Source organism: Thermothelomyces heterothallicus, assembly GCF_042370625.1.
Source record: "Thermothelomyces heterothallicus CBS 202.75 unplaced genomic scaffold P884_scaffold_4, whole genome shotgun sequence".
Taxonomy (NCBI): Eukaryota; Fungi; Ascomycota; class Sordariomycetes; order Sordariales; family Chaetomiaceae; genus Thermothelomyces; species Thermothelomyces heterothallicus.
The window spans coordinates 168,705-194,476 of record NW_027192565.1 but is presented as its reverse complement, the minus strand read 5'-3'; the positions used below and the strand labels follow the sequence as shown (position 1 = coordinate 194,476).

The window sequence follows — 25,772 nt, the reverse complement described above, 5'->3', positions numbered from 1 at the left end:
ACACGTATTGGAGATTTGACGTAGAGCGACGCTTGCCCCTGTTCCGATTTGCCCAATTTCGGCACAGCGGGTCGTTCTCCTTTTTGCGCGTGGCAAGTGACAGCAACACACTACCATGAGAGGCGGCGAGTCTCGCAAACTCTTGGATCCTGAATGGTTCCAGTGAGGTGCTCATGATACGTGCACGCATTTAATCGTTGGCAACTTGGAGAACTCGCTTGGTTGCAAAGCTGGATATGGTAGTCGAGGTTAACGACCGGTGCCTCATGCTCAAGTGTTCCTCGCCTTGTGCAAGAGCAACACTGTCGCCATGTGTCAATAGATTTCTTCATAGGGGACCAGGTAGGTCACGATGATTCAATCTGCTACTATGGGAGCAATCAACCAACACTGTAACGACCGGGCAAGCAAGTCTTAGACGGGTATCATCAATTCGCTACACTGATGTGCCCGTCTATTTCCCTTCGAGGGACACACGCCGATGTCCAATGGCTCTCACAGCGTCATTTGGCATGGTCGTTTGCTTGATCATACCCCGACCCTGACAGGGCGGAGCGGCGGCGTTGTTCGTATCTTGATGCAATTCCAGTCTAAGGATCTGGAGCACTTCCGATCCCTATGCTACACCGACCGAGCTGCAAATGAAACCCAATCCCAGAGACGTAGCCGTGTCCGAAAAACCGTAACCTCAAGCGAACCGCCGTTAACGAAGTTGCATTCCGCCTGTCAGGTCCGCCGATATGATATGTGGGAGTTTACTCGGCAGCGCCAACGGCACGAGCTGCAAGTATCCTGTCAGCTTCTGCGGAAATGTACGTTTTTTCAAGTCGTCCGTCACGTACTGTAGATCTTCATCTTGCTGTGTCCCACCACTTGCTTGATCTGGCCCTTCTCCTCGAGGTCCTTGAGGCACTTCCGGGCGAGCGAACCGTTGATCTTGAGCCTGTCGACGAGCGTAGCAACCGTCACCAGACGGTACGACTGCACATCCTTGTAGAGCTTGTCGGAAGTGGCCTTGTCGAGGATGACGGCGTGTTGGGCCTTGTCCTTGACTGTTCAGAGGCAGACCGCGTTAGCAACGGACACTCAGGCCAACATATCGAAAATGCGCCGGCGGAGAAAAGCGCTTACCCTTCCCCTTGGACCACTTCTTCTTCTGCTTCTTCGCACCAGCTGCCGCCGCGGGAGCCATTTTGATGGGTGTTCTGGTGGTTGATGAAGGTTGGAGTCGGGGGTCGAGGCGCAAAAGGCGGGGAGTTTTTTTCTGAGAGGCCGCGCTGCCAGATGCCAAAGCTTAGGTTAACCGAGCCCTAATAAAATGGGGCGCTCTGAGTGGCTGCGCTCCCGCCCAGACCACTCCCAGCGGGGCCACCAAAAAATTCACGACCACACGCTCAAGCCTTCTGTGTCGTCGTCCTGCACGCCAAACTTCCAATCCATCACCACCTTCAGCTTTTCAGCCAGCCGACCACCGCAAACATGTCTGAAGGCGAAGTCGAAGTGGCCACCTCCAGCTACGACGTCCTCCCCAAGGAGGTCCTGGCCGAGGTTGGCAGCGTCAAGCTGTTCAGTACGTCAGCCATCGCATTGCCCACGTTCGATCGCAAATCGATGCATCGGCGGCAAAACCCATGGCCGGGACTCAAACGCTGACTTGGTACCAATTGCAGACCGCTGGAGTTACGAGGATGTTGAGATCCGGGACATCTCCCTGACGTAAGACAACACCTGGACTTTGCGACGACATGGGCTGCTGAGGATCGGAGTGGACATACGGAATGTTTTTGTGTTGGGATCGGAGGCTAACGGGCACCTCTGCAGCGACTACATCCAGATCCGCTCTCCGGTCTACATCCCTCACTCCGCTGGTCGCTATGCCACCAAGCGGTTCCGCAAGGCCAACTGCCCCATCATTGAGCGCCTCACCAACTCTCTGATGATGCACGGCCGCAACAACGGCAAGAAGCTGATGGCCGTTCGCATCGTCGCGCACGCCTTCGAGATCGTAAGGACTCGGGGAAGCTTCTCCCAAAAACTTCAGGCAGGTAACTGACTGGATCTTAGATCCACCTCATGACCGACCAGAACCCCATCCAAGTCGCCGTTGATGCCATTGTCAACTGCGGCCCCCGCGAAGACAGCACCCGTATCGGCTCTGCTGGTACCGTCCGGAGACAGGCCGTCGATGTCTCTCCTCTGCGTCGCGTCAACCAGGCCATTGCCCTCCTCACAACCGGTGCCCGCGAGGCCTCCTTCCGCAACGTCAAGTCGATTGCCGAGTGCCTTGCTGAGGAGCTGATCAACGCTGCCAAGGGCAGCAGCAACTCGTACGCCATCAAGAAGAAGGACGAGTTGGAGCGTGTGGCCAAGAGCAACCGGTAAACGGCTGCTTGGTTGGAAGGCATATTGGACCGGGACGGGACGGATTTTACGGCTTTTTATGCAGGGCTGCTTTTGCGCGTTACGGTCTGGTGGATGCATGGCATTCTTGTCACACAGGCACAAATAGGGCTCTCGCAGAAAAGGGAGCAAATGGTGATCCTCTGACAAGATTGGCGTCTTGCGGTGCGGTACTGTGCTATGCTCGTCGCGTGGCGTTTCTGGTCTCTCTTATCTGGTATGCTCAAAACAGTGACAGAGGAACCCTGGTATCAATAACTCCAGCCTTCCATGACAAACCATCAAAAGTCTATGTAAGAACGAGGGGAAGATGCACGAAACAGGTGGAATTCCCGGCCGCGTTTCCTTCAAATCCCCTTTACCTCTGGCTCAACCTTCACCCTTAGAAACATTCCTACGTGCGGGATCCCCTCCTCAAACCACCTCCCCATCCCCTCGTCCACCTGGAACCCGCATTTCTCCCACACCTTGACGGCGCCCTCCTGCGCGTGGCAACAGATCAGTCCGTTCCAGCGCGGCAGCGCCCCGCCGCGCTCCATACCCAGGTGTTCGAACCCGTGCTCGGCCGGGCTAGGGTCGAAGTAGGACGGATGCGTCCGGATCCAGTCGATGGCCGTGTGCACCAGCTGCTGGGCGATGCCGCGGCCACGAAATTCTTTGATCACCGCGAGCCGGCCGAGCTTGACGTAGGGCTCGACGCCGTCGTGGAAGGTTGTAGAGCGGTCGGGGGCAAATGTCGGTTTGGTGGCAGGAGCAGTCGCGGAGCCGGCCTCGACGGGCGTGGCTGCTGCCGAGCCGTCTTTCCCTTCTTCCGGGGCGGCGTTGTTGATGTCGACCAGCTCGCCGTCGACGTAGACGCCCCCGTTGAGCGGATGGTGCGGGTGCGGGAAGGGCACCAGGCGCACGGTGCCGATCGGCACGGACTGGGTCTCGCTCTGGCGCGGGCGGACGACCTCGCCCGTCGACGGGTCGGTGACGGCCGGGGTGATGGTCTTGTTCACCGACGCATAAATGACCCAGTGGGCACACCGCGGGTCATCGGAGTCAAACTCGTTGGACTGCGGGATGTTTTGCTCCTGGACGAAGACTTGTGATCGGACCGTCATGGCGTCGAGAAAGGTGCGCGGGATCGAGGCCGCATTTGGCTGCTCTTCCGGCGGGAGAGCGCGCTCCCACGCGAGAGGCGTCGGCTCGAGGAGCGAGATAAATGGCGTGCCCATTATCGTTGTCCTTTCTTCAGCTCTTAGAGTTGAATTATTGGGGGGGTGCAAGTTCGGACTTGCGAACCAAGCGGCCTGGGCGATTTCAATTCGGACCTGCCTTCGTTGTGGAAATTTCTCTTGCTCTGGGAACTCAGCGATGCTTCCGTGGTTTTCGTAACAGCAGCCGTCTCCACAAATAAAACCAAAAGTTCGGTCGGCTAAATCAAGCGTTCCACAATGCAGGAAAATGAGGGAATACAGCCGACAAAGCTACCACAGCCATGTCGCCGCCGGCTTCCACCTCCGTGCTCTCCGACCGGCTCGGGCACGGTGATATTGCCGATCGCGGGGCACCTTGGCGGGAGTAAATTGCGGGGCATCTATCGGCAAGGTTGGGTGGGGTGACCGATTCCCGGTCTTTCCCTCCGAGCTTCTCAAGGTTTGGGACGGACAAGACTCCGTTGCCACTTTCAGCCTTACCAAAACCTTACCGTCCATATTTCAGCAGTTCCCGATTGAACCATCGTTGCATGTTTGATACTCTGTTAAGAACAATCGGGTATTAGACGAGAAATATTCTTGCTCAAGGAGACATCAGCCCTAGTTATGTGGTTACGGCTCTGATGGGCTGTAACCGGTCGGTCGAGCACGGCTCCCGTTCCTGCCACTTGGATTTCTGTCCATGAGCACAACCAATGGGGGATGAAGCATTTAAAAATATAGGCCGCATGACTGTCAAGCAGAAGCACAAGGCAAGAGCCATCTTTCATACAGTCATGGCGCAATAACTACCTAAGGTAAGCACAGGTTGGATCAAAGTCACACGTGCCTAGTCCAGCAGATGACGTAGAAAGCTGTGGCTTGTTTAAGGCCGAGGAATGCTACACTGTTCTAAGCATATTACTTGTCCCTTTCTCTCCTGTTGTCCAACTCTTTCTTCATTACCTTCCATTCAATTAATCAAAGACTGATCAGCTACAAATACCATCGACATCGGCCACACTCCCCCTCTTCATCGACCTGTTTTCAGATCAATTTCACAGAGAATATAGCCAGTGATTAGTCATCCTCGGGAGTTGTCTGTTCTTCCAGAGGAATGGTTCGGCATTTAGTAATTACTACAGCGAACTTGAATCTAACGCCCCGTTTTCCTTCCACCCGATCAACCTCGTCTGAACAGCACCGGTTTGTGCCATTTCTTCCGCAACTTGTGTTCTCGCATCTTCAATCTACCATCTCCGCGCAAGTACGTGGTGTCGCTAAACAATGTTTCCGATGAAGGTCGGCGGGCGACATCCAGGTCCCGTCTCATTATCACGCGGCAGCGAAGGTGAAAGGAGCTCTGCCGCTCTAGGAAAGGACGCGGATCTGACCATGATAGCGGCAAAATGCCCCTTAGTAGTAGTATTCGGGTCGTTCCCATCCGAACTTGAAGCCGTTCGAAAACTAGCGTCTACGTCAAGTGCGTGGTCAGTACAATCGGACTACTATAGCTCAATGGCTACAAATGACTACAGCTCGGACTAGCTATAAGATATGACACCACAGCGGTATTCACGCCGTAGGCGGTACTCCTAGACCAACTGGTACGGGTCTACAGAAGTGGTAATAAGATACGTTAATTCTTCTAAGTGCTAGAGGCACTTAGGGATACTATCTAAATATATATCTATAACCCCTAGCTCATTATCCCTATTAGTAGGTCCATCAGATCTAACCTACTGATAACTATATATTATAATAGGTACCAGGGTTCAAAAAGAAAAATATAATGACCTATTATAACTTAATAGATACATTAGTCATTTATCTATAGTAATAATCTTAGCAAGTGTCCTATTTATCCTCCCTATTATCAAATCCGTCCGTCCCTTAGTCCTTCTTCCTAGTAGTTCCTAAGTTTATAATAAATACCGACATTATAGACAGACGCTCCTAAGGGGGCCGTATAAGTATTCTAGCCCTAGCCTAGGCGTCTCTGACCGGGGTACAGTTACCGTAGACCGTACTAGTGGCCCTCTTACGCGAGGGGCTCTCCTACGCTAGCGTGTCTGAGCGCGGGCGTTTCTAGCTAGTGGCTATAGGCGGCGGTAGGTACGCTACTAGCCTGGTAATTGAGCTTAGAGGAGTACCGTATCTAGTGGTAGCTGGTAGAGGTAGGCAAGCTATAGGCTCCTAGCTCCTAGAAGCCTTTTATAGTATGGTAATTACTATAGTATGCTTGGTAAGCTAGGTGATCGTTTCTTCTAGCTATTATATCTTCTTATCTGCTTCCTTCCTCTAGTTAAGGGTAGTTATATAGTTATTATTTATAATTATAGAAGCCTCCTTTAGTTGCCTAAGCTCCTCCTTAACTTAGTTAAGGTTCTTTTTAATGTTGCTAATAGCCTTATCCTACCTCTAGACTATAGTCTGATTTATATTAAGAAGGTCGGCCTTGGTAGCTAGGTATTAGTATTTGGTAAAGTCCTTATTAGTCTTGTTATCTTTAGTAGTATTATAGGCTATAATGATATTTATAGGTATAGAGTATAGGCCCTAATAACTAGTTAAGCTATAGTAAAGGTAGCTAAGTTTAAATAGGTAACCGTTAACTAAGGTATTACTATCTTTCTTTAATATATAGATATAGGCTATTAGTAGTTCCTTAGGCTTTAGTATATTAGTAGGTATTATATTAGTAATATAGTAAGCCTTATATATATTCTCTAGCTTTTTCTTAAGGCTATATATAGCTATATTAGCCTTATATAAGTTATTACTAGCTTTCTAGTAGAAATAGTAGATCTAGTAGTAGGTATAGATAAGTATTTCCTTATTACTATAGCATTCTTAGTAGGTATAGGTAAGGTAGTCCTTAATAGGCCTAATCGTTATAGCTATAGATAGATATAATAGGTTAGACTTGATGTCACGGAAATATACATACGGGACGCCGCCTGAGCCGCCTTCCCCGACAGGCCAATAGGACAGCAGGCACGAACGGACCAATTAGGAAAGGATCACACTTGGCAAAGTGATCTATACACTATAGGATCACTACCATAGCCGTGATCCAGACAGCAAAGGATCACTAGGTAGAGGGTAATCCCAGGATTATATATACATGTAGATAGTCACTCGTTATAGTAGACTCTAGAAGTTCACTAGTAATAGCAACCGCCCTTACAATTACAGTACTCCTAATAGCATCGCACTATTATAAGAGATAACTCTGTTATTATAAACCCTTTGGCTTCACCGAATCCCTTAGACGACCTATACGTTTATTCCGCTTAACCTACCTTCGTCTGAACCCTTTTAGAAGAAGTCTAAGTTAGGTTTGTCATACGTTACTATTACTCCCTTTGTTCTATTATGGTTCAGAACGGAGGTGACTTCGACCTTGATATCGATATAGCTACTAACGTCACGGCCGAACAACTGCTCGCCTAGCTTAGTCAGCTCTAGTAGCGAATCTAGGAGTTGGACCAGAGGGATAAGGCTGCTTAAGCTCGAATCAAGGAACTTGAGAACGGTAAAAAGCACTTATAGAAGCTAGTTAACGAGGCCTACGCCAAAATCAAGGCGCTCGAGACTGCTAAAGCAAGCTGTATCAAGATCGAACCACCTGGCAAGTATAGAGGAACTAAGGAGGACCTTATAGGGTTCTTAACAAACCTCCGATCCTACTTCCGGCTTAATAACGACAAGTTTCTAGATAATAAAGCCAAAGTCTTCTACGTAGCTATAAGACTAGAGGGCAAGGCACTTAGATGGTTCGAACCTACGTAGAACGACTATCTTACCGAGGAAGATAAGGATAACCGAGACGCCTTTATATAGGTAGTCTTTCGATCCTATGATCGTTTTAAAGAAGAGCTTTGGAAGGTTTTTAGTGACAAAGACGAGAAGATTTACGCGTAAGAAAGACTTGCTAATCTCTGATAGTCCAAGTTAGTAGCCTCCTACGCTATATAGTTTAGACAGGATATACTCAAGTCTTAGCTTAACGACAAGGCATTAATATAACTATTCTATAACAGCTTAAAGGAAAAGGTCAAAGACGAGCTATATAAGTATGACCGGCCTGAAACTCTAGACGAATATATTGTATAGGCTATTAGAATTAACGATCGGCTCTATATATAGGAATAGTAGAAACAAGGTCAAATAAATAGAACTATAGTTAAGGCTAACAACAAGAAAAAGCAAGCGTATGTTAGTACCTTATATGGGATATATCCTAGAGCTATAGACGTAGACGTAACATAGAAGCAGGAAAAGAAGAAGACGGCCAAAGATAAGTCTAATACTACCTACTATAACTATAGAAAGAAAGGATACTATAAGCAGGAATGTCGAAGCCCAAAGAAAGATTAGAAACTAGTCCTAGGAAAGGAAACTACGGTTATCGACAAAACCAAAGACATCGTTAAAGTAGTAGCCACAAGCTACAAAGATAGGGATAGCGACACGGACAGTCTCGAACACAATAATAATAAAGACAAACAGACACTATACTCTAAACTAGTCACTATAGACCTAGAAATAGGTATTACCGAATAGGACATAGCAGGGGAGTATACGCTACCAATTTCGATTCTCCTAGCCTTAAGGTAGTAGGGTTTTATAGTTATATAGAGACAGGATAGATTGTAGACGACCGACACCTAAGGAGTTAACCGACCCGGACCGAACATCTTGTTCCTTCAGGAATAGATCAAATGGTACCATAATGAAGTTTTCTAGCTCAATACGGAGTTATATAAACGAGATAGACGCCTAACTCGACTCGCCTAGTAGAGCGACGAGATAAGGGACGAAATGAGGGAACTCCGATATATCGTAGAAACCATCAAAGGGGAATAGCCTATAACGTACAATAGGCCCGACAGTTATACTAAGCACTTTAACAATTAGCAACTTAGCTACGACATATAGAACCTAGAGTACTAATTTATATATGCGAACCGTAGAAGAGACGAACGTACGTAGGAAAGCTACTAGAAGAAACATTCCTACCTTAGTATTAGGGTACCTATAGTCTATATATAGTAGGAAGGATTCGGAAAAGAATTCTAATATCTTCTAGGCAACGCTATACGACTATACCCTCGACATAAGGCATATATACAAGTACCCTAGTTCTAGTATATAGTATACGAATGCTAATACCACTTCTACGACAAATTCGAAAACAATTACTAGCCGACCTGACAGGAAAACGGGGACGGAAGTTTACACCCCGTGGAATAGGTCTACGATATAGGAAACAGAGCAGCCGAATTACTCTAGAAGATCGAAACCCGGAGTCTAGAAGGTATCACGGTAGTTCTAAGACGAGCCTGGCCTAGGTACTATAGAATAGGACGAGATATATAGGACTTATACTGGAATAACGATTATCTCTATTACGTAGACAAAAAGAAATCGCGAATTCGGGAGCTTTAGATGAAGCTACGGACTGTACGACGAAAAGCAGAACAGACCTAATGGTAGGAAGCTATAAGCACTTAATAGCTTATAGAAATAAGAACGATTAACGAAGCCGCTATTAGCTAAACAATTAGAGACGTTAACACTAACCTAGGAAACGGGTCAGGGCCCTTCGAGGGGTCTAAAAACCATTAACGCCTATATAGTAGCAAGTAATAGTATAGTATAAGAGGAACTGGCGTAAGAGACTACTATATCGAGACCTCCTAACAGAAATATAGGAAATCGCTATAATCTTTAGATAACGATGGCAAGATAAGCGACTATAGATAATAGCGTAATAGAAGTAGTACAAAATACTCGTACTAGTAGATAGTAGAGCAAAGATAAACCTAATTTCGCCAACACTCGTAAATCAGCTATAGATACCCTAGAGAATAAAACGAAAGTATAGCATAGTCAAAGGGCTATTCCCAATATAATAGATATATAGGGAGACCAAACCGATCGACATTACTATAGCAGAGAAGACTATAGCAGTCATATTTAGCATTATAGACATAGGCAACGACAAAGATATAATACTAGGACTACTATAGCACGAAGACTATAACCCGGACATTAGCTAGAAGAATGGTAGCCACCTACGACCCCGAACAGAGTTATATTCGACCAGCAAGATAGGGAGCACGCAAGGATTGCGAACAGACGATACTCAAGGGAAGGCATATCCCACGGATCTACCACAAGAGACGGGCAGTAGTAGACAGACTACTATAGACTCTAGAAGAAGCGGCATAACGACACCAACGTTACGATAGGAGGAACGAGCTAAACCGCCGATAGCTATTCTCTCTATTAACGAATACGGAGCACTATAATTAGAGTAGTAGGTTAAGATAGGAGAAATTACTAGTATCGCCATAGACGGAACCAAGTTTATATACTATCAGAAAACCGAGAAACAAGACAAGACTAGGGAAGTACCAAAGGAGTATAAGGGACACCCGGCATTTGAACCAAAGTATCTAGAAGGATTACTAGAATACGGCCCATAGGACCATGAGATCAAGCTTAAGGAAGGAGTATAACTAAAGTTCTTCAAGATCTACTATACGAGCTAGATATAGAACGAAGAACTTAAACGATATTTAGAGGAGAACCTTCGGAGAGGACATATCCGCCCGTCGACATCGCCAGCAGGCTACCTAATCCTATTTATACCTAAGAAAGACAGAAAGCTACGGTTATACGTCGACTATCGGTAACTTAACAAACAGACCGTGAAGAATCGATACCTATTACTACTAATCTCATAGCTCCAAGATCAGTTAGTAGGAGCCTAATATTTTACATATCTTGACTTGCTATCAGCCTATAACCATATATAGATCAAAGAAGGCGATAAGTAGAAAACGGCCTTTAGGATACCCTATAGCTATTACAAGTACCTTATTATACCATTTAGACTTATAAACACGCTAGTAACGTTCTAAGCCCTAATTAATTAAGCTATCTACCCCTTTCTCGACAAATTTGCAGTATATTATCTTAACGATATATTTATCTTCTCTAAGACAATAGACAAACACCGGAAGTACGTAAAAGTAATGCTAGACACATTACATATATACAAGCTATTAGTTAACAAGGAAAAGAGCAAATTCCACGTCAGGAAGACGATATTTTTAGGATACAAGATATCCCCAGGACAAATTCGGATAGAACCCTTAAAGGTTAAAGTTATCAAAGATTGGCCACGACCGACGTTAGTCACGGAAGTACGAAGTTTCATCAGATTTGCGAACTTCTACCAGATGTTTATCAGGAACTTTAGAGCAATCGTACGACCATTACACAAGCTTACCAAGAAGAACGCTAAGTTCTAATAGGAAGAGCGGCACGAGTAAGCATTTATGTAGATTCGCGATACTATTACCAAGGATCTAGTACTAGTATTACCAGATCCTAAGAAGCCATTCGAGGTAGAAACGGACGCTTCAGACCACGCCATCGGAGGATAGTTAGGATAACAAGATAAACAAGGGAAGCTATATCTTATAGCCTTCTTTTTAAAAAAGCTTGATAGACTATATCTTAACTATCTAATCTATAATAAGGAACTACTTACGATTATCGAAGCTTTTAAGGAATAGCGACCATACCTTAGCGGTACGATCGAACCAGTATAAGTATACATAGATCACAAGAATTTACGGTACTTTATAACGATAAAGGAGCTTAACGGACGACAAATATAGTAGGTAGAATTCCTTGTAGAATTTAACTTTAAGATCTACTACAAGAAAGGCAAAGAAAACGTACAAGCGGACGCTTTAAGCTGACGAACGGATTACACGGAAGGATAAACAGAAACAACGCCACCGTTATTCAAGGAACGAAAAGACGGAACGCTATATTACAAAATGTAGACACCTATAGAAGATGATCCACTCGACTCGTTCCTAGAATGCTACGTAATCTTTCGAGAAGAAAGGATTGACAAGGCATAGTATTAAATAGCACCTAGACTAGTAGTACCTAACGGAGTAGAAGAAAAAGATAGGAAACTTTGGTACCAAGGTAAAGCGTATATCTATAATAAAGACTAATAACTACGAATAATTCGAGAACTCTACGAGTCGAAACTCGGAGGATACAAAGGAGTTACGAAGACTATCACACAAGTTAAGAAACATTACGACTTTCTATAGTTAACGGCACGAGTTAAGGAAGTTGTACGGAGCTATAATATCTGTAATCGAAGCAAGATGGTACGATATAAGCCGTATAGGCTACTTTAGCTACTACCAATAGCTGACAAACCATAGAGTTTAGTTACAATAGACTTTATTATGAAACTACTAGAATCTAAGGATACGGCTATAGGAGTAATCTATAATAGTATCCTTATTATAGTAGATCGCCTGACTAAATAGGTATACTTCTTTCCTTATAAGGAGTCCTAGACAGCTAAATAGCTAGTAGACGTAATCTATTGGCAAGTTATATTAGTATACGCTTAGCCATAAGAATAGATCACTAATAGAGACACCAAGTTCGTATCGAAGTTCTAGTAAGCATTAATATAACGATTAGGCGTTAATAGTAAGCTATTAATAGTATATCACCTACAGACTAACAGACAAATGGAACGATTAAACCAAGTTATTAAGCAATACCTCTATTCCTATATTAACTACTAGCAGGATAACTAGGTTATACTACTACTAACAATATAACTCGCCTATAACATAACACCGATAGAAACAACCAAAGTCATACCGTTCTTTACAAACTATAGATACAAAGCAGACCTAAGGCAAGGACCAGAGGTTATAGTGCCAAGAGCAGCAGTCAAAGTAGAGCAGATATACACACTATATAAGAAACTCAAAAAGGAACTCGAGTTTATCAGAACCAGAATAAAGAACTACTATAATAAACACAGGCTCGAGGGACCTCACCTAGAGAGGGGAGACAAAGTCTACCTAATCGTACGAAACCTGCGAACCAAGCGACTAAGCACGAAGCTAGACTTTAAGAAGGTCGGACCCTTCGTTATCAAAGAACGAATCTCGACATCTAACTATCGACTATTGTTACCGTCATCTATATAACTATAGACGGATGTTTTTCATATTTCACTTCTCGAACCAGTACCAAAGAACGCCAAAATCGCTATAAATATCGAAGCGGAAGACGAAGAGGAAGAATAGGACGTCGAAGAAATTCTAGATTTACGTATTATTAACAGGGAACTATAGTATCTAGTCAAATAGCTTGATTTTGGTCCAGAAGACAACTTATAGGAACTAGTCAAGAACTTAAACTACCCTACGAAACTAGAACAGTTCTACTAGCAGAACCCGGATCAACCAAAGGCAAAACCAGGGCAGAGTTAAAGACGGTGCCCTAGTCAATAACGTTAACGCCACCATTGAGCTATACACCTAGAACCGCCTCCGATTCCTGCTACTCCACCTCTTCCAATTTATCCAAAGACGTAAGACCCTAGCAAACCATCTCCGACCCTCAAGACAATAACGATCGCTTTTGACGACGAATACGGTCTAAATAAGCTAGAGACTCGTCTAGATGACGCTACGCTTTTACTAATGAATCGCAGTCAGTACGGAGAGCCTCCTTAGCATCTTATTCTAATTAGTCGAGGCGCTTTGACTCGTCTACGATACAGGACACTATAGGAGTTAGTATAGGAAAAATATACCAATAAGGGGATATAGATAAGATAAGACTAGAACCCTAGAACCGTCGTACGACCTCCTACGACGAACGTATTCACCGTAACGAGAAGAACTCTCTATCATACGGCAACGGAGGCCGCGAGAAAAATAATAAGAACAAGGCATCACTTCGAACCCTAGTTCGTTGATAGCAGCAGCCAGGGCAATACACTCCTCGGTCTTCACGGACCTTTTTGTCGAACGCTTTACTATACGAGACATGGTATCAGTAGTATACAGAGGAAAGAGGGAAACACGGGAAACGACTCACTAAGGGACGCCAGCGCTATTTGAAACGGCCTAAGATGGGCTTTCGGGTCGAAAGCCTTGAAGGAGGGGCATCGTATCACGGAAATATATATGTAGGACGCCGCCTGAGCCGCCTTCCCTAACAGGCCAATAGGACAGTAGGCACGAACAGACTAATTAGGAAAGGATCACGCTTAGCAAAGTGATCTATACACTATAGGATCACTACCATAGCCGTGATCTAGATAGCAAAGGATCACTAGGTAGAGGGTGATCCTAGGATTATATATATATATAGATAGTCACTTGTTATGGTAGACTCTGGAAGTTTACCAGTGATAGCAACCGCCCTTACAATTATAGTACTCCTAATAGTATCGCACTATTATGAGAGACAACTCTGTTGTTGTAAACCCTTTGGCTTTACCGAATCCCTTAGACGACCTGTACGTTTGTTCCGCTTAACCTACCTTCGTCTGAACCCTTTTAGAAGAAGTCTGAGTTGGGTTCGTTACACTTGATAATATTAGTGCTAGTAAAGGGGTCGAACTCTATACTAGTAAGGGTATTTTCTGCCTCCTTGAGGCTATTAAAGGTAATGTATATATTATTAAGCCTGCCTTAGGACTTGGCCTCCTCTTCTTTGTCCTTAGGGTCCCTTTTGGTGCTATAGGCAAATCTACTAGTAGGTACCTTATACTACGTATACCTAATAGGTATAGTAGGCTAAGGTATAGGCTTAGGCGGTTAGAATGTCAAGTCTAGCTATAATAAGGCCTAGGCCGTTAGGCTAGTGGTGATATTAGCCGTAGCCTTATTAACGACCGATATACTTTCTTTATTATGCTACTTGGTACCCTATAGTATAGCTATAGGTAAGCTAGTATATATATATAGGTATATAGTTATATCTTGGGTGGCGTCGGTAGGGCCAGACTCTTAGTAGTCCTACTCTAGTTAAGCTATATCCGATTTATAGGATAGGAAGTTGGTAGGTTTGAGCGTCGAAATTGCCTAGCATATAGTTAGTAGCATTAGAGGCCTCTTCTTATTTACTATATCCTATACCTTAGTAATAGTAACCTTGATTAGTAATAGAGGGGTTAGCGTAATATCCCGGTTTTACTAATATATTAGGTATATATAACTATATAGATACCCCCTATCTTATATACTATATTACTATTAATAGTATAAGGCTAGAATCCTCCCTATAGGTTTAAGGTCCTATAATGCTTAGCGAAAAACAGTACTAGTATAATATAGTTATTATCGCTATTAGTAGCTTTATATAGGTTAACTATAACAAAAGTACCTATAATAATACTAAATAGTATTACCTTCATTTTGCCCTTAATCTTAACAAAGGCAAATTTAGCCTCTAAACAGGGAATCTTAGTAGTATCGTTCTTATCTATACTATAGAAGGTCTTATAGTTAGCTATAGTCATTTACTCTCCTTATAACTAATAGCTATTGATAAAGTAGTATACGGCTAGTAGGCAAACTACCTCGTACTTGCTCTTGCTAGTACAGACCGTATTAATTACGCTTCTAAGGACTTAGGCTATAGCACCTATCTTACTATTATAGTACCATTTGACTATGGCGTCCTCCGGAAACTATAGGTATAGAGGGCCAAAAGTGTTATAGGTGACACTATAAGGGGCATTAGCGACTCGAGGGGGTATATGCTATAGGTTATACTATGGTATATTAGAATCTTTGCCCTTGAAGGTTATAGCCGCCTCTTTATAGCATACTTGGACCAGGCTACCCGTTACTAGGTTATTATAGAATTCCTCTTCGGTACCTAGGTTAGCTATAAAGCCTATACCGCTTTCTAGTATTATATCTAGGTTCTTAAGGAGATCTTGGACATTGCTATCCGCTAGAGTGTTGTTTTCGCTTATAGGGCCGGAGTATATGCCTGGTACAGGTGTAGGTATAGCCTACGCCTAGTTAGACGCCTCTATAGCCGTCTGCTTCTTCTGCCGATTGATAGGCGTGAACGCGGTGGCCGGGGTGTCGGCTGCTTCGGTCGCTATTACCGACTATAATATAGGTGTATCTTGCTAGCTAACCAGAGGCTCGTTTCTGGTGGCTAGGGTTGCTACTATGGCTACTACCATTGCTATAGAGCCCTAGGCGCCTTTAACAGCCTGTTTGTCGCTTTTTCTGGCCTTTCTTCTAGACTTAGCTATTGTAACTAATAGAACTAAGCTATTCTAGGTCGATAAAACTTAGTAAAAGTCGTAAAAGTGAGTGGTTTTCTTACGTACGTGATAAGATAAAGTAAAAGGCAATGGGAAAATACTCTCTAGGGCCTCCTTTTAATGGAAATAGAGGTATATAAGCTATAGGCGATAGCTATATAGTTATATTGATAGAAAAGGCTGGTATTAAGGAGTTTAAAGGTTAGAAAAGAAGGTAGTTATTAAAGAAATTGTAGAAGAATTAAAGAGGTTCGAAAAACTAGAAAATAGTAGGAAATCTAGAGGTTTTTATAGTTTTTAGGCAGGGCTTTTAAAGATAGGATAAAAGAAGGCTTAAGCTACTAGTATTTAGCCTTATTATATCGAATAGGTAGGTTATTTAGCCCTGTTTACTAAATAGTCGGGTTATTCGGTAGCTAACTAAGCTAGATACGTAGTTTAAAGTAGCTTATATATAGTAAATAGTAGAGTTTGGAATAAAAGTAGTAATAAAGACAATAGTATAAAGAATAGTAATAGGTTTTCTAGTATTAAAACAGATTTAGGGTAGCCTATTAAAGGTATATATCTCTAGGTATTATTTAGCTTCTTCCTAGCTAGGTATAATACTCTAGGTCTGGCTAGTAGTCTTCTACTTCGGGGGTTAGCCTTGTTTCTTTCTAGGTAGCGGTTGATTCTGATAGCGATTTATATATTCCTAGATCAATTCGCTAGAAGTGGCCTCTAGTTTACTCTAGGGAAGCCACTGATCGTCTTTCGCGTTAAATCCGAGCTAGCGAACAAGGTATTTAACCCTCGGGTGCTTCTTTCTATATATACGGTGGTCGATAATCTTCTCGATCCGCTAATATTCCTCACTATCAACCAGAATTAGCTATGGTAGTAGTACGGTTCTTTTGAACGGATTAGGACCTTGTTTAACGTGGTAAAGTTAGGCGATAGATACGACTAGATAGACCTTCTAGGATTTAGGAAAGTCTAGCTCGTAAGCTAGTTTTCCTACCCTTTGCTTGATTTTAAATAGTCCTACTCTCTAGGCTAACCATTTCCTATTAGGTTTACTAGGTAAATGGTATCCCTTATATAGCTATAGCTAAATAGTATCCCTAACTTCGAATTCGGTAGGTATATATCTCTAGTTATACCGTAGTTTAGCTAGTACTATAGCCTGATTAATCATTTTACTAGCTTCGGCCTAGTACTACTTATATAGGATTTCTAGGGCTTTATACCTGCTAATTCTAGCGGTTTTCTTACTTAGGATATCTAGCACTAAGTATAGTTTAAATCTGTATACTAGCTTATTTAGGGACCTCCTAATACTAGTGACCAGCGTATTATTAAGGTAATACTATAGGGCCAGTAGGATTTCGACCTATAAGCGGTCAGAATTTACCGTAAAGTTCATCCGTAAGGCGATTTCTATAGTCTAGTTCGTCTGTTCGGACTACCTATTAGTCTAAGGGTAGTAAGCTATAGAAAATAGTAGCTTGGTTCCTAATAGTAAGAAGATTTCCTTCTATAGGTTAGATATAAATTTAGGGTTACAATTACTAATGATTTAGGCTAGTATTCCCTAGTTAGTAAACATCTAGGTCCTTAGAAGAACTATTACCTATTCCTTAGCCGTATATATCTGGCGGCCGGCTATGAGAAGCTTCTTCTTACTAAACTTATACGTTACGGTATAGAGCATATCTATAAGAGTATAGCCTTCGAGTGACTAGAGGGTACCAGTGGTTAGCGCTAGTGGTAAGTTGGTAATGAAGTCTATAGCTACCGTATAGAATAGTGTTAGCTAGGTATAAATAGGCTAGAGTTCCCCTAGTAGTAGGTTATAGTCGGTCAAATTAGCCTAATATACCTTGTAATGCCGTATAAACTTTGAAACCTTCTAGGCCTTCCTATAGAAATGAATGGCTATAAGCTTATTCATTATCTTATTTTTACCGAAATGGTATATATTATTGTAAACCATCTAAAGGACTTGGTTAATATAGTTTTCTGGTAGGTAAAGCCTTCTAGTGCTGTCAAAGTCTATATAGAAGAGTAGCTTATTTGTAAGTTCGAATAGTCCTATAGGTAGTTTTGGCCGTTTATATTTTCTGGCTCTGGTACGGTCATTTCTAACTAAGACTTTCTCGTTTTCGCGGAGGGCTTAGTAGATAGGTCTATACTTCTGGTCCTTAGGATAGCTAGTAATGATTCTAGCCCTAAATTCGTCGCTAAGCACCGGTTCTATAATAGTTATATCCGCTATAAAGGTATTAGCGTCCTAGTAATCGCTCTAGATATCTCTAAGCTTATCTACTAGGCTATTCTTAACCTTCGGGTCATCCTACTCCTAGGTAGGTAACCTTAATAGTATATTAGGTACTATATTTAGGGTCCTAGGGATATAAAAGATATTAAGGTTAAATCTAGATAGATAGTTAGTAGCATTAGCTAATTTAAGGTTAGCCTTAGCTAGATCTATTATAATTAGGGACGTATACTTTATAATCCCTTTTATTAGTATATAGTTAGTAAGAACGTTAACTAGGTACCTATTTAACTATACTATCTTCTAGAGTTTCCTAATTACCTAGATAAGTATAGCAATTTCTACCTCTATAGATCTATAGCACTTTTCTACGTTAGTAGTCGCTCTTGACATAAATAGGATAGGCTATACTTTGCTTAAAGGAATGTCCCTATTAGGGATTTTCTTATTATCCTAATCGCCCTTAAGCTAGAAAGCGATAACGCTATAGCTATCATAGTAGGCATCTAACTTAAGAAACAGTGGTTTTTCTAGGCGGTAGTGATAGAGAAACTCCTAGTTATATAAGTATTCCTAGAGCAACCTAAAGGATTCGAGTTCTTCCTTGGTTAGGGTAAACTTGATAGTAGAAGTGACCGCTTTCCGGGCTCTTTTAGCTTTCCTAGGCTTAAGCTTTCCTTCTTTCCGTACTACGGCCATTAGCGCCGTCTTCCGTACCTAAAGTAGCCTTACTTTTGCATTAAACTATAGAATACCTTTCCTAAGCTATCTAGCTATTCCGAGGTAATGCTCTAGACTATCAAGTGTATCTAGGAACTTTAGCTTCTTAAAGGTAGCGATATAGTTATCGGTTTTAGCGATACCTTTGCCATTTATAACGTACCTAAGGAGCCTTACGGCCGGGTAGCCTACAAATGATTTAGGCACCCTAATATGAATACAAGCCTTATTAAGGATTTTATAAATAGTACGTAGATGTTCGAGGTGTTCTTCCTCTGTCTTGCTAAAGATAATAATATCGTTAATATATACCCTAATAAAATGGCGATGTTTTAGGAAAAGTCTATCTATATAGTATTATATAAAGGCTAATACATTCTTAAAACCTATAAGCACTACGTTTGATTTCTCTAGGCTATAATGGCTTATAACAATTATACGGTTACTATGCTCCTTGGCTATAGGGAGCTAGTAGAAAAATCCTAAAGTATCTAAGGCTATAAAGAATTTGTTACTAACTATAGTAGCTATAATGTTATCTTAGTCAGGTAGGGGATAAATATCTAGGACCGTGATTATATTTAATGGTTATAGGTTAACCATACTTCGGCTTTTCTTAACCTCTACCCTAGGCCTTTTAGAAACTTTCCTCTATATAATAAAGGCTAGGTATACGATTAGGGTTAGCTCGTCTATAAAGGTAAATCTTCTAGATACCTAGAGTTAGTTATAATACTTGTTAAGGGCTTTGTAGTCTTTAAGCCCTATTAGGTACGGTCTGACTATATAGACTTGCTTTTACTATCTATTAACTAGATTAATCTATATCTTCTGGTTTTCTGGCATTGGTATAATTCCCCTATCCCGGTAAAGGTCGTATTTATCTAGAAGTTCCTTTACCTTAAGTATAAATTTAGGGTTTACGTTAGTAATACTAACGCTATCCTTGCTTTTGATGACTAGGATGTCGTTAGGTTTCTTAATATTATATAATAGGGTGTAAAAACTTGTCCAGTTTGGTAGTGGAAGTTCCTAGTCGCCATCGGCTTTTTCCTAGTAGTATATATACTAGGCTTCTTCTAACCTCTTCTTTAGCTCTTACTTAGTGATTCTGTCCTAAACCTCGGCCTATATACCTTCTATATCTATTATACTAACTTATATAGTAGTATCCTCTCCTAAGTATTCTGATAGATAGCTAACCTTATCTCCTTTTTAGATAATCATAGGGGTATTAGTGTTATTTCGGACGATTACTACCCTTAGAGTATGTTAGGTAACTATAGTATCTTAGATTCCTTCTTAGCTAGTGGTAAAGTAGAAGCACTTGTTCTCTAGGAGGTTATTAGGCAATAGAATAAAGTATGTCTCGAGTAGCTAGGTAGAGTATATAGGTATAATAGTATACCGGGTGGTAGTGACTTTCCGAGATATAGGCTTAGGGTTCTTTTTTATAACGTCCCTATAGACCTTTATATTAGCTAGTGATCTAAAGGTATAAATGCCCTTGATAAAGTCGATCTTAACACTATAAGCGGTTATAAAATCGGTACCTAGTAGTATCTTTAGAGTAAGTTTATCGATGACATTGGCTATAATGTAGATATACCTATTAATAGGTATATTCCTAGCCTCCCCTAGGATATAGAAGTTAAATTCGACCTATTTGCTAATCCTAGTCTTCGAATTAACTCCCTTAAGGGTATAGGGTTTGCCCTTAATCCATTAGGGATTCTTTACCTATTAGGTAATCTATATCCGGTTAACTAGGTTAGTTAAACTGCCTATATCGAAATAGATATCTGTAGTCTGGTCTCCTAGGTTAGCTCGAACTGGAATACGTAGGTAAGACGTCTTCTTTGGCTAGTAGAAGGGTATTTCTATACTTAGGTTAGCTTCTACCACTTGGCTAGGTTCGAAGGAGAGGAGTATGGTTTCCTATTATTACGGTTCCTTGGTTAATTTTAACGGTATAGCCTCTCCTTTTACGAAGTCCCGCTCTACCTAAGGAAGGTCTTCCTTCGGCAGTTTAGGTAGGCGTAGTTTCTTTCTATAATCCTAACGTAGGTAGCGGTATAACGCTCCTTAGCTTATAAATGACTGTTTACAAAGCCTATAGATATTACTATCTTCCTAGATATAGTCTTCCTTAGCGGTGCTAAGGAAGTACGCCTCTCTATTGCTACTATCTCTATTAGTCTCGGATTTATAGTTACTAATTAGGAGATAGCTAGCGGCTTTAAGCTCCTTATATTCGGCTTTGGCTTTCTTATCCTTACTAGATACTACTATAGTATTATAGTAGTAGTAGGTACTATCCTTATTAATATACTTCTAGCTATAGCGGTAGAACTGTCTAAAGTAGGGATTCCGGTCGCTATATCTACCCTTTTCCTAGGCTCTAATACCCTATAGGTAGCTATTTCTAACTTGGTCGTTACGCTCCTTTGGTCGAGACTCCTAGTTATAGCTTTAGAATCGCTCCTCTTATAGGAGATATCTACGTTTCTATTCCTCCCTTCTCCTATAGCGGTTAATCTAGTACTATTAGCCTTGACTACCCTTTTAAGGGTTAGTATATAACTAATTAGCTTATTCCTTATTAATATTATTACTATTACTACCGCTAGTCCTATCTAAGGTATTATTAATATTGAATATAGCTACCTTCCTTGACCTCTTTTTAGCTTTAAGTTCCTCTAAAAGGGCTTCCTATTTTTTAGAGGTATAGAGGAGGTACTAGTTAATAGTATTTATCTTATATAGCTTAGGGTAGAGCTTATAAAGTAAGGGAGTCATTGCTAACTAGAGTCTAGTCAAGAGCTAGTAATTTGTCTTATCTTCCTAGACTTAGGTATAGTAGAAGAGGTCTATAGTAAATTTATAGATAGATTTGCCTAAGGCTAGGTTATCTTTAGTATAGCTATTTTAAACTAGCTATTGACCTACTTAGTTAAACTAAATGCCAAATCGTTCTTTAATCCTTTAGAGCTATATCTCTATATTTAGGTATAGGGTTTCCTTCTTAGTTAGTAATAGTTATTACTTATACTACTATAAAGCTAACCTATAAAATAATACCTATAGGTCATTTTATAGGAGAAGTTCCTTAGAAACGTTTCCTCTAACTATATTATAGATATATTCGATCTAGAGATTAATATTAGTATAGTAATAGATCTTCTTATAATAGAAGATTAGCTAGCCATTTATAATCTTTTAATTAGTATCTAGCCAAAGTAAGCTAATATTAGTAATCTTCTAGGCTTAGTCTATCGCTAGTTATAGTATTATATATACTAGCTATAGCTAAGGGGAACTAATATCTACTTAGTTAGTTATAGCATTCTAAAGAAGTCTAACTATTACCCTTTAGAGTAGTCTTATAATCATTTCCTCTATTAGGTCTAGTAATAAGAGGGGTATATATCCTCTTATAGGGTTATCCCTTACTAATATTAGTATTATTATTAGCGATCCTCCTATTAGCTAGACTATTAGCTAGAGGTTTTATAAAGGTCCCTACTAAGGTTCTTCCCTTTCTAAAAGTTCCCTTAATATATTAGTTATAATTATAGTTTAAGTAGCTCTAATAGGTCTACTTAATATCTAGTTACCCTATCTACTTAGACCTATTAGGTTTAGCTTAGTCCTTAGTACCTCTAGTAGATCTAGTAGGCCTATAGGTAAAGTTATCCTTTATAAAGCAGTTTCTAATAGTATAGTAAATTACTAAACTAAGTCTTTAGGACTTAACGTTTTTAGGGTCTCTAAGGGTCCCTTATACTAGCCTTCCTCCTAAACTTACACTTCTAATATAGTTCTTCCTACTAATAGTAATAATAGAATAAGAGCTTTATTTAAGAGGTAAGGAAAGAGTCTTATAAAGTACCTAATAAGTCCTCTTAGGGTATAGTTATCAAGAGTCTATAATTCTAAGTAATCTTTATCTATCAGGTGGTTATAAAAATCCTAGGTATACGCTAAGTAGCTATCGGCCTCCTCGAGAGATACTACTAGCTTAAGGAGTTAAAGGTCTATTAGAGAGAGCTTCTAAACCTAACGCTAGTAGGCGTTCCTAATGATAAAGCGGTAGGTCTAACGCGCTTACCGTAGTTTAGACTCGTTCATCGGTTCTTGATAATATTATTATTACTATCGTTTTTGACCATTTAGGCGTCTGCTCGGAGTAGAGGGATATAGTCGCTTGACTCAGGTAAATAGTCTCCTACGGCATTCGAATATAAGTGGTAACGAAGATCGTAGATTCGAACCGGTAGTAGGCACTACTTGCTATAGCTTAATGGCTATAAATGACTATAGCTCGGACTAGCTATAAGATACGATACTATAGTGGTATTCGCGCCGTGGGCAGCACTCCTAGACTAACTGGTATAGGTCTGTAGAAGTGGTGATAAGATGTGTTGATTCTTCTAAGTGTTAGAGGCACTTAGGGATGCTGTCTAAATATATATCTATGACCCCTGGCTTATTATTCCTATTGGTAGGTCCGTTGGATCTGACCTACTGATAGCTATATGCTATAATACGGACGATCTCCATTATAAACCCTTACGACGGTATTACCGTTGATGCCGAAGCATAAAGCTATAAATGATATATACGTTACTAAAGTGTTGTTCTCTCTTGTACCCTATTCTCTTGTTATCTAACTTCTTTGATCGCCTGGTCGATGGTTTTTGGCGGATTCCATGGGTGTTTACACAACGCCTGACTCAAGAATAGCGCCGAGGGCCTAGAGAGTTCGTTCTAATGCCGCGTGTATAGGCGGAAAGCTCCTTAGCGTATCACAGCTCAGCTGATGATGAAGGGCCAGCTAGATCTTTATGGAGAGATGGCTGTTGCTGAGGCCGCGTACGTGAGAACTGGGGGTTTTAAGAGGCGTTAGCTACAGCTAGTCTGCGTGTTGTCACTATAACCGTAGTTTAGGTTTGGGTGTGAGATCACATCATTTCCTCACCTATTAAGAAGATCAAAGGCCGATGATGAAAGACTAGTCAAGTCTTCGAAGATCGGACTGTCGCTGAGGCTGTGTACACGGGAATCAGGGGTTCCTGAGAGGCGTTAGCTACAGCTAACGCCACTCTTTTGAGTATTGTGAGGATCAGATTGTCTGTAATTGTCATCATAGCTGGTGCTCAGCAATATGCGGAGTGATATCACATCATATCCTCACCTAGCAAGAGGATCAAACGCCTATGATGAAGGAGTAGCCAAGTCTTTGAAGGATTGGCTGTCTCTGAGGTGTATACGCAGGACTGGGGGTTCTGAGAGGCATTAGCTATACCTAACGCGACTCTTTTGAGTATTGTGAGGATCAGATTGCCTGCTTGGTTTCACTATGACCGCAGTTCAGGTTCAGGTGCGAGATCACAGCCTATGATGAGAGACTAGTCAAGTCTTTGAAGAATTGGCTGTCGCTGAGGCTATATGCGTGGGAACCTGGGGTTTCTGAGAGGCGTTAGCTAAAGCTAACGCCAGTCTTTTGAGTATTGTGAGGGTCAGATGGTCTGTCTTTATCATCATAGCTAGCGCTTAGCTATAGATGACTTGGAGTGGGATCACATCATATCCTCACCTAACCAGAGGGTCAAAAGCCAATGATGAACACCAGTCAGGTCTTCGAAGGCTTGACTATCGCTGAGGCTGCGGACGCGGGAATCTGGGGGTTCTGAGAGGCGTTAGCCAAAGCGTATTGTGAGGATCAGATTGCCTACAGTTGTCATCATAGTAAGGGGTCAGCTAGATGACATGGAGTAAGTTCACATCATGCCCTCACCTAACCGGAGGAGAAAGAGACGATGATGAAAAAACTTGACGTTTATAAACGTTGGCAGTCTCTGGGGCCATACGTGGGAAGCCCTACAAAGGGCGAGAGGTGTCAGCCGAAACAAGTCCCATTGGGATTACCATGTCTGGGGTTACTCACCCTCATCAGATCCAACCACATCTTCTTGACAAAAGCCCAAAAACTTGTACTTTGCTGTGAAGCTTTCATCACCTGGACTCTTCACCTGATGTGTCATGTCAACGATAAGGGGCCGGACAGATCTTCCCACAGAAGCCAGGATTGAGGCACGAATGAGAGTGTCGGCGAACTTCGTACACTGTAATCAAGAGTTGAAAGAGATCTCAAGATTTTTTTTAGAGATATGGTCAAAGGGCATGTTAGCTATGTGTTGAGAGTCAGTATCGACGAGGCAAAGACGTGCTCGTTACTCTGCGGCATGCTGCTGCCTTTAGTCTCCCATAACGGGCGATGATGCTCTTATGAAAGATTCGAATGATTTTGAGGCTGACACGCTGTTCCTGATCCCCGAAGGAGTGCACATGATAGAGTCTCGTCGACGTCCAAGGCAGCCGAAGGCCGAGGCGTTTTGCGAAGCAGGTCTTGGGAGAATGGGCCCTTACACAGGACTTCTGACGATGAGCTAGGCGAGGCAGGAAAGGAGGGCAAGGAAATAGCAGCATGGTGAGAGAAGGGTACCATGATTCAAGGCCCATGATGAGTCGGAGAGCAGATTTCCGGTTTGGTTTACAGAGAGAGGAGAATGGGAGCTGGGATCTGGAAGATGTGGTAATTATGAATAGACTGTCCCAGTTCACTAATAGTGGCTGCCGTCAGAGAAGGGAAAGCAATGACATTTGGGAGGCATGAGCGAGGTAGATGAATGCAAACCAGGACAATCGGGAAGGGTCAGACTCGGTACCGTCTTGGTGCCGGAAAGAAGAGACGACTACGCCAGTGAGTAACGGTCGTGCAATATCGACATGGGCAAGAGCGTGGGGTTATTCAGGTGTAGATTAATTAGATAAAGCGAATACTTGTTGTCTTGCCAAGCACGATAGACGGCGACCTTGAGACAAGCAATGAGAAGGTGTCGTCCCTGCAGCCCTGTACTTCACTCAAGCGAAGATGTAAGCGTTAATTAGAGCGGATGTATCTACCAGTACCCGCATCGGCAAGACAGGCAGGAAGAAGGCACTGTAGAGGCAGCCTTATCGGGCAAGTAGTGCCGGCATGCTGATTACCATG

At 42.2% G+C, this 25,772-nt stretch overlaps 3 protein-coding genes across 3 annotated transcripts; 1 reads left to right on the top strand and 2 right to left on the bottom strand.

Annotated features, from left to right (window-relative positions):
- Positions 1-755: 755 nt before the first annotated feature.
- On the bottom strand, positions 756-1,192 carry P884DRAFT_193522 (40S ribosomal protein eS25; the record flags this gene model as incomplete). The annotated part of the gene is made up of 3 exons (XM_069437766.1): positions 756-781; positions 843-1,052; positions 1,132-1,192. 3 exons carry the CDS (start codon positions 1,190-1,192, stop codon positions 756-758), a joined length of 297 nt encoding a protein of 98 aa, XP_069299916.1.
- Positions 1,193-1,380: 188 nt separating this feature from the next.
- P884DRAFT_282958 (40S ribosomal protein uS7) lies at positions 1,381-2,666 on the top strand. Its single transcript, XM_069443627.1, has 4 exons — positions 1,381-1,570; positions 1,671-1,716; positions 1,822-2,005; positions 2,065-2,666. Exons 1-4 carry the CDS (start codon positions 1,480-1,482, stop codon positions 2,380-2,382), a joined length of 639 nt encoding a protein of 212 aa, XP_069299915.1. The 5' UTR covers positions 1,381-1,479; the 3' UTR covers positions 2,383-2,666.
- On the bottom strand, positions 2,667-3,913 carry P884DRAFT_255931 (acyl-CoA N-acyltransferase). The gene has a single exon (XM_069441027.1). It carries the CDS (start codon positions 3,618-3,620, stop codon positions 2,748-2,750), a length of 873 nt encoding a protein of 290 aa, XP_069299914.1. The 5' UTR covers positions 3,621-3,913; the 3' UTR covers positions 2,667-2,747.
- Positions 3,914-25,772: the final 21,859 nt, after the last annotated feature.